The sequence below is a fragment of the Candoia aspera genome, chromosome 6 (assembly GCF_035149785.1).
Source record: "Candoia aspera isolate rCanAsp1 chromosome 6, rCanAsp1.hap2, whole genome shotgun sequence".
Lineage (NCBI taxonomy): Eukaryota > Metazoa > Chordata > Lepidosauria > Squamata > Boidae > Candoia > Candoia aspera.
In genome coordinates this window covers 79,308,678-79,317,462 of record NC_086158.1, presented here as the reverse complement: position 1 = coordinate 79,317,462, position 8,785 = coordinate 79,308,678, and the positions used below count along the sequence as shown (strand labels likewise).

Here is an 8,785-nt window from a genome sequence, read left to right as displayed (position 1 = left end):
AAGCCACCCATCTCACATATGTGACACTGAGCAGCGTACAAAGTTAAAAACACAGAATACAACGAAATAACCAAAACCATAACAAAAATTATAAAAAACTTTAAAAGCTGTTCAAACAAACAAACCATAATTTGCAGGAGAGCACACTCAGTCTCCCTAGCAATACAGCCACTCTTCAGGCTCCATGCCCACATTACCAGATCCTCAGGCCAGATAGCAAAGCCACATTTTCAGGCCCTTTCAGAAGGCCAGCAAAGTCGGGGCCAGTTTGGCCTCAGCGGGAATGAAGTTCCAAAGGGCAGTTGCTGCGACAGGAAAGGCTCTCCTCCTGGGACCCGCCAGATGACATTCCTTCATGGACCGGGTCTGCAACATGCTATTCCTGCTGGACCTGATGGGATGGGTAGATGTGATTGGGAAGAGGTGACCCCTCAAATATACTCCTGTCTCTCTAATGCAATGTTTTCCAACCTTGGCAAGTTGAAGACGTGTGGACTTCAACTCCCAAAATTCAGCTCCCGCTTGGAGTTCCTTTAGTAACTATATCAATATTGTCTAACTTTCTGCTAGAGCCATCAGGGCATTTTCACTTGGGATTGTGCCTCCCATGGAATAAAACAGCAGGATCAGCCTGCTGACTCAGATCTACTGTAGCTGTCCTGATCTCCCCAGTCATGCCTATCCCCCCCCCAAAAAAAACAGTAATTTTATTAGCATTCTACAGCAAATACCCAGGCTATTTCCCCCTCTATTTCTCCTTCCCTTCTTCCTCTGTTGCCACAGCCTAGTTAGAAAATGTTACAGGCAAAACGGGGGGGGTTATTTTATGGCATTTCTGGAGGCTTTTACTTCAAGACCAGAACAGGAAAATTGGTCACAGACCACATTATTTAGTGGTAGTGCTTTTTGGATTTTACCAAGTTCTGGCTTGCAGTTTTCCTGATTTTGGTCCCTGAACTGCTTTTCCTTTTCTGAGTTGTGCATGTTGATTTCCCTCACTCCTCCACAAAGCAGCCACACAAACATGCATCACTTTGCTTAGGAAAAACAGCTTGAATGACACGGTAAAGCAGAATTGCCTCTCCTATCAAGAAATAGAAGCTGATAGTATTTTTTTCACGAAGGCACAGTAAGAGAATGGCGAAGTTTATGCACAATACCGTGCCACTCTTTCAGCTGTAGCTTTCCGAAGAAGTCGGACAGCCCAGGTTTCATGCAATGCACTAAGCCATAAATCTTTTGCTGCCTATGAATTGCACTGCACTTCTTCAGCTAAAAGCTACTCTGGATGGGGCAAGGAGGCAGTTGGTTGAGGAATTTCATGGATGCAGACATGCTCTGAGAAATGGAAGAACATCTTTGTTTTTGGAATATATCAGGTCTGTTTTTGTGCTGCTTGTCTCTCGATGGTTAGAAGACCTTGCCACTGAAAATCAGCAGTGCCATCGGATTGGTTACAGCCCTGGGACTGCAGGTTGTGCAGATTTATGCCCATAAACCCTCTTGCTTTCCTCTCCATACTGGGAGGAACTCCATACTCCTCTCTCCATTTCTTCTGTTCCCAGGCCTGGGCTTAGCGTATTTGTGGAGTTCTTGTTGTATTTTTTTATTGTTATGGTTGTTTTTCAGTCTGAGTTGTTACGTTTTGCTGCCATTGTATATATTCTTAAGTTGTGGGCTACCCAGAGTCCTTTAGATTGGGTGGCCGTATTAAATTTAATCAGTTAATAATTCTGTTTAAAAATCAGATGAATCTCTATGCTTGAAGCAATACCTGTCATTGGAACTGTAATGCAAATGCTCAGGCTTGCTGTATTTTGGAAAGCTGACTTCATTTTGAGCAGCTGATCGGTTGATTAGGCAACCTGCCAGTGCCGCCTTCTACGCTTTTACAAATCTCTCTATATTGCTCTCAGCCTGATCCTTATCTGTGATCATGTATACACCAGAATGAAAATGCATATTCTTCTTTATATCAGATATATCCAGAGAATTCAAAGAACTCTCACAGACACTGATACAACTGTATATTGGGGCAGCTCAGGGAGTTGGGGGTGGGCGGCTTGGTCCTGCGGTGGTTCACCTCCTTCCTCCAGGGCCAGTCCCAATCAGTGTTGATAGGGAGCGAGAGATCCAGCCCGCGGCCCCTCCTTTGTGGGGTGCCACAGGGTCCGGTCCTCTCTCCTCTCTTTAACATCGACATGAAACTGCTAGTTGAGATCATCCCTTGCCACAGGGTGAGGTATCATCAGTATGCGGATGATACCCAATTGTACATCTCCATCCCGGGTGAGGTAAGCGATGCTGTGACCACCCTCTCTCTGTGCCTGGGGGCTGTGGGAGCCTGGATGGGGAACAACAGGCTTCAGCTGAACCCTGGTAAGACGGATTAACGGCTGTTCCGTATCTGGGACTTTTGTCATCTTTGGTTCTGGATGGGGTTGCACTGCCCCAGACAGACCTGGTGCATAATCAGGGTTCCTCCTGGACTATGGCTCCTGCTCGAAGAGCAGGTGGCAGCCGTGGCTGGGAGAGGCTTTGCCCAACTTCATGTTGTGCACCAGTTACGCCCTTTCCTGAATCGGGAGTCCCTCCAAACAGTCACTCATGCCCTGGTTATCTCCCACACAGACTACTGCAATATGCTCTACATGGAGCTACCCTTGAAGAGTATCCGGAAGCTACAGCTGGTCCAGAACATAGCCGCTTGGGTCATTTTTGGTGCCCCTAGATCGGCACACAAAAAACCTCAACTACGCGAGCTGCGCTGGGTACCAGTCTGCTTCTGGGTCCAATTCAAGGTGTTGGTTATCACCTTTAAAGCCCTACATGGCATGGGGCCAGGCTTTCTGAGGGACTACCTCTTCCCCATTACATCAGCCCATCCCACCCGATCACGTAGAGAGGGCATGTTGTGGACCATGTCTGCAAGAGAATTCCATTTGGCAGGGTCTAGGAAGCAGGCCTTCTGTCCAGTAGCTCCTGCCCTGTGGAACACGCTACCTCGAGGTGAAGTTGGCCCCATCGCTCCTGGCCTTCCAGAGGAACCTGGACTTGGCTCTGCCGTCTTGCTTGGGGCAGAGAAGGGAGTAGCTCCACTTGGGGATGGCTGGCACCCTAGAATGCTCCTCACATACACGGACTGTGTTAAATCTTGCCACTTGGACTTTATTTTTACTTCTATTTTTATTGTTATTTATTAATGGTATTTATATTTTTATCTATTGCATTGGTATATTATATTTACTGTTAATTGATTACTTTTGTTGTAAACCGCCCAGAGTCCCTCTGGTGGGAGGAGATAGGTGGCGACAAATTTGATAAATAAATACTAATTGCATTTAAGAAACTCTTTCCCCCCAGATCTCTATCTTGCTATGTTAACATTAAAGATTTCAGTTCATGCAGCACTGATGAAATTGGTTTGCAGAGTTGTCAGAAATTTTTGAAATATATAGTCCCTATGTATAGCGCTGAACTATGGACATTTTGGACTAAAAATAGTGTTCTGATAATAGTTTTACTTGCTGTGTCTGAAAAGTTGACTTAACAATATTTTATTTCAAAAAAGTGTTTCCAAATATTTGTTTCACCTACATTTTTAGTTCACTTCTGAAAAATACATTAAAATTTAACAATTTTATCATTTGTTTAAATTTTAAAGAGGAATTTAAATTCAGCTCTACAGATGAACAATGTTATTCTGTGTAAATATAGTAAGGTTTTGATCAAGTTTTCTGTACAGAAGGTTTTTTTTTTTCCAAATGTTCACAGCTACTTTGCTGGAAATTCATTAATTGTACCTAAAGTCCTACAGCATTTTCATAGTATTTTTTTGTTTTACATCAATTAATTGCTGAAAATGTGCTGTGTATTAGTGGTAAGTGAAGAACATTTATAAAATCAGTCATTTTTTAGCTGTTGTTTTCTTTCCTCCTTTTTTGGATTTGTTTCCATACTTTGCTTCCATCCGAGCCAGAAAATCATCCATTTCCTTTTTTCGACTATCAGTTCTGCTCTGTTAAATGGAATAAAAACAAGTTGGTTAAATATGTTAAAAAAAATATTATACTAGCTTCCATTATAAAAGATATTACAGCCACTCCTCATTTAGCAACTACCTCACTTAGCAACTATTCACAAATATGATGGTAAGAAATGGTAGTAAAAAATTTTCTGACCAATGTGCAGTTACAAACAAATTTTTGCACCTGACAACAATGCACGCCAGAGTGAGAGTAATGCTGGCAGAGTGCACAAGAGAACTTTATCTCAATGAGGCGGCAGCAACCAACAATCTTCACAGCATCTCTCTCAGTCCTGTGTTCCCTTAGCTACCATTTCACTTAATGACAAAGTCAATAGAAGAGATTGCAGCCGCTAAATGAGGAGAGGGTGCGCACTTTTAACAAAATAATTCAGAATCGGTACAATAGCGTAATATATATTATTTAAAATAATGTATGCAGAATTAAAATAAGATTGTTGAAACAATAAAAAATATTATTCAAGAATTATAAGGGAAGAAACGACAACACCTATAAGCCACTGCAATCAAGATGCCTGTTAGTTAAATATGTTAAAAAGGTCAGAAGCAGATTACCAGATGTTGCTGTATGAGAAGGTTACAGGTCAATCCAGAATCCATACCATATATCAAGAAGTAAAATTCTTCATTGTCCCAATGTGAGTCACTGTATACTAAATTTTGACATTTTATGAACTCTTCACTCTGTTTAGAAAAGATTTTTTCGAAGATCTTTAAGCATCTTTCCATAACCTTACTTGAATTAGTACTTTCAGGTCATCATCTCCTTCACCAAGTCCCATTTTTTCCCTGGATTCTTCTGCCTCTTTAGCTTCTTGTTCTGCCTGAAACAGTAACAATACTGCAATGAACTATACATTTATTTCCTAATCAAAATCATCAGCTGCAGTTTACTTAATATTTAAGGAAATATTCCCATAGCAACAATTCTGAGAGTCAAGGTGGCTAAACTCATACATGAACTCATGATAAAGTGAGGACCTGGACCTGAATCCTGAGGAGTAAGTCCAAAATCTTAATTGCTGTTTTAGTAATCTTCAAATAAACATACATTTATATTCTGTTCATGTAAGAATTTATTGACTACTAATTTTAGATTCATTATGCTCTGCCTTCACTTTCTAAAAATCACTAGGAAAAAGGACAAAAAGGGGATTAGCACCCTCACTAATTCCACCTTGATTTAAAAACATGAGGGTAATGATGTAAAGATAAATGCTGAATGCTAAATACACTGATATATTTAGAATTATATTTAATGTCTTTTGTTACAAGCCTCATTAATAAATCTTATCACCAGTTAAACATACCCTCCTTTTTCTTGCATTTATCTTTCTCTTAGACTCAGTTACAAAGGATTTATAAGACGGAAGTTCTCCAGAATCAATGGCATGTTGAATAATCTTTCTTATTCTTGGCTCATCTGTATGATCAACACATAGCACAGAGTCCATAATTTTGTCCATATCTCCTTTAAAGTCTTCATATGCTGCTTTAATGTCCTCCAGCTCTTCTGTGGAATCTTTGTATTTCTTTTCAAAATCTTCAATGTCTTTTACAGTTATCTAGTTGATAAAAAAAAGTAAAATTCCATAAACACTTTTTTTTAACAAGCTCAAGTTAGAAATACTTATTTCCAATCCTAAATTCAGTGTTATTTAAAAGGTTTTCGTTTTCCTATTATTCAAGCTCATCTGAACTAAGCCTTTGTGAAAGAAGAAGATCCTCTATATGTAGACTCTGGATCCAGAGAAGACAGTCTGGAGTAAAATCAGCAATCTATCTAGTTCAGTAATGTAACCAACTGACTGGAAGCAGCTCCTGTGAGCTTCAAGCTGAATATTTTCCAGTTCTACTGTATTTGGAGTTGCCAATGTTAAGCCTGGGAAGTTCATATGCAAGACACATGTCCACTAGTAAGTTCAGGATTTCTAGGCTCTACAGAGCAAAAGGAACAGAATCAATGAGCTACTTGTAATTTGGCAAAAACAGGTTTAAAAATTAGTAATTTCTGCCACTTACATATGATTCCAGAAAGATCAGAACTGCTTCCCTTTAATTATAGCCATCATTAACTAAGCCTTATCAGGGAACAATAAAGCAATGAAAAAAAAAACAACCCAGTAATCTGCTTTAGCTACGATAAAAGCCCATCACAGAATGCACGTATTATACAAAATTTACACAACAGTAAGATGTACAAAAAGGGACGTGGTGGCGCTGCGGGTTAAACCGCTGAGCTGTCGATCGGAAGGTCGGCGGTTCGAAACCGCGCGGCGGGGTGAGCTCCCGTTGCTCGTCCCAGCTCCTGCTCACCTAGCAGTTCGAAAACATGCAAATGTGAGTAGATCAATAGGTACCGCTTCGGTGGGAAGGTAACGGCGTTCCGAGTCGTCATGCTGGCCACATGACCCGGAAGGGTCTATGACAACGCCGGCTCCAAGGCTTAGAAACGGAGATGAGCACCGCCCCCTAGAGTCGGACTCGACTGGACTTTACGTCAAGGGAAACCTTTACCTTTTTAAGATGTACAAAATGCTATCCTGGAAACATTAATTCTGGCAATTCAGTCATATAACTGGCATCCAGTAAAGACACCCACTTTTTTGAAAAGCAGCCGCCAGTATTCTTCCCAGTTCCGATCTTGGGTCAGCACAGTCGATTCCTCATCCACGATCCCTTGCTGATCATACAGAGCCCGCTGTTCCTTGTCACTTAATACTGCATACACCTTGCCCAGGATCTAGGAGGATACAAGAGAAACCTCAATAATCCAGTAAATGGCCTTCACCTTGCCTCTTCCAGAGGACCCATTTTAGGATAAAGGATGCTATATTATCATTCTTCCTAGCAGCAAATAAATATTTTACCAATATTTTATCATTTTGTAAGTAAATTGGGGCCACTCTAAGTAAGCAATATTTAAAGTAGTAACTTTTAAACTCTTTTTAAAAACAAAACAGAAGAATCTTCAAAATACCTAGATTATTTTTTTCTTTTGATACAAGTTTTAAAAAAAATACATTTTAATTTATTTACTGCAAGTGCTTTTATGCCGCTTCAATAATTTGATTCCAAGCAGCCCACAATTCAAAGTTAAATACCGAAACCACAGGATGGTGATAATCAGATAGGCCAGACCATTACAAGCATCTTATAAAAAGTTCCCAATGAAGCCAATTTATGTTTCCCCTTGCTTCTTGTATGGGGTGGGGTGTCCAGAGGCTTAAATGTTTACATTTAGCTTACGACTGAGGGGAAGAGCCCTGGAAATCACTATAGCGTAGTGTTTCTTAACAGGGGTACAGGTAGATGTCAGAAATAGGACACAGGGTAAGTACCGAAACCTTAATCCAGTGTTTCTCAACCTCAACAAGTTTAAGGTGTGTGGACTTCAACTCCCAGAATTCCCCAGCCAGCATTGCTTGCTGGGGGATTCTGGGAGTTGAAGTCCCCACATCTTAAATTTCTTGAGGCTGAGAAACACTGCCTTAGTCTTTAAAATTTAGTGGTGGGATTGACATAATTCCTGTTCAAACCTTAAATACAGTAAGAATGCCCTTATGGGCCAGAAAATGTTCCACCGTAAATAGGGCGTATCTGGCATATTTCCGCCCCACCACCCTTCCTCTCTTCTATGCCATAAGCTTGGAATGGCACAAAGGCTCAAGCACCGCCCCCCCACTTTTTCCTTCACCCCAGCCCTGTGGGATTGCATCAAACCAAGCTAGCCTGAGAACCTCTGCTAACAGTTTAGCGGCCAAGCAGGAATCTCTACAGGGCTAATCGCCACACTAGGTAGACCTCCAAAATTTATATTCTCTCCCATTTTTTGGAGAGGGGGACCCCTTTCCTGCTACAATGCCTGGAAATGTTCACTTGCCAGATTTCTCTGTCTCAGGCAAGGTACAGAATGAGAAGTGCCCTGCCATCACCTACATCTGGGATAGTCATTACGCTTTCCAATCTAGTCTTCTCACTAACCACCAGGTCCAACCCAGCTTAGCTTTCTTTCAGGTTAACCAAGGCTGTCGCCTATTTAAGCAAGACTGAAGCTTCCCTGGAGTTCAACGTATGGCGACCACATGAAGACATTCGTGCAGCTTTCTTCGGGGGCAGTATAAGTAGTTTGCCCCTGCTTCTTCCACGATGTTTTTTTTTAAAGCTTCCCAGTCTAGCTTCCAGCCCTGGGATTTCCTGGTGGTCTCCCATCCACGTACTGATCCGACGTAACTTTTTCCCGCGGTAACAGGCCAGGTGCTCATTCGGAAGACCAAGCGTCCCCACGGCTCGGCTCTACCTGGAAGTGCCGGGTGGCGCGCTCCTTAGCAGCCGGGTCAGCGCGGTCCGGATGCACCCGGAGGGAGACCTTGTGGTAGCCACGGCGGATCTCATTGGCCGACGCCTGCCGCCTCACGCCCAGCACCTGGTAGAGGTCGCCAGCGCCGAAGGCCTCCCGGCACAGCTCGAGCAGACCCATTTTTCTTCCCGCGAAACAGAGCTCGACTCACTCGTGCGCACGCGCGACTGCGGCCCCGCCTCCCCCCCTCGGCAGCGCGCACCCGGGTTTCCCCCCAGCCGTGCCCTCTTATACTTTACGGCGTGGGTCAGGAGGTGTCGCAAACAAAGGAGGTCAAGGGACTTGCGGCGCAACCGTAGAGATAGGAACGTTTGGAGGTGCGCGCCAGCTGCCCAGTCGATCGGGAGCGATGCGCTCCAGGACCGAGTCTTTCTCGA

At 42.8% G+C, this 8,785-nt stretch overlaps 1 protein-coding gene across 1 annotated transcript; it reads right to left on the bottom strand.

Moving 5' to 3' along the window:
* Positions 1-3,541: 3,541 nt before the first annotated feature.
* Positions 3,542-8,552, bottom strand: DNAJC9 (DnaJ heat shock protein family (Hsp40) member C9). Its single transcript, XM_063307474.1, has 5 exons — positions 8,349-8,552; positions 6,651-6,791; positions 5,359-5,613; positions 4,786-4,872; positions 3,542-4,018 (listed from the first exon to the last, which is right to left on the bottom strand). The coding sequence occupies exons 1-5, from the start codon at positions 8,526-8,528 to the stop codon at positions 3,908-3,910; spliced, it is 774 nt and encodes a 257-aa protein (XP_063163544.1). The 5' UTR covers positions 8,529-8,552; the 3' UTR covers positions 3,542-3,907.
* Positions 8,553-8,785: the final 233 nt, after the last annotated feature.

Bases quoted from the DNA above. Each gene is read 5' to 3' on its own strand.
- DNAJC9 (XM_063307474.1), bottom strand. From the start codon at position 8,528: ATGGGTCTGCTCGAGCTGTGCCGGGAGGCCTTCGGCGCTGGCGACCTC. The intron at 6,792-8,348 runs GTAGAGCCGAGC...GTATCCTCCTAG, and splicing joins GCGCCACCCGGCACTTCCAG to ATCCTGGGCAAGGTGTATGC. The intron at 4,019-4,785 runs GTAAGGTTATGG...TCCATTTAACAG, and splicing joins ACCTGAAAGTACTAATTCAA to AGCAGAACTGATAGTCGAAA.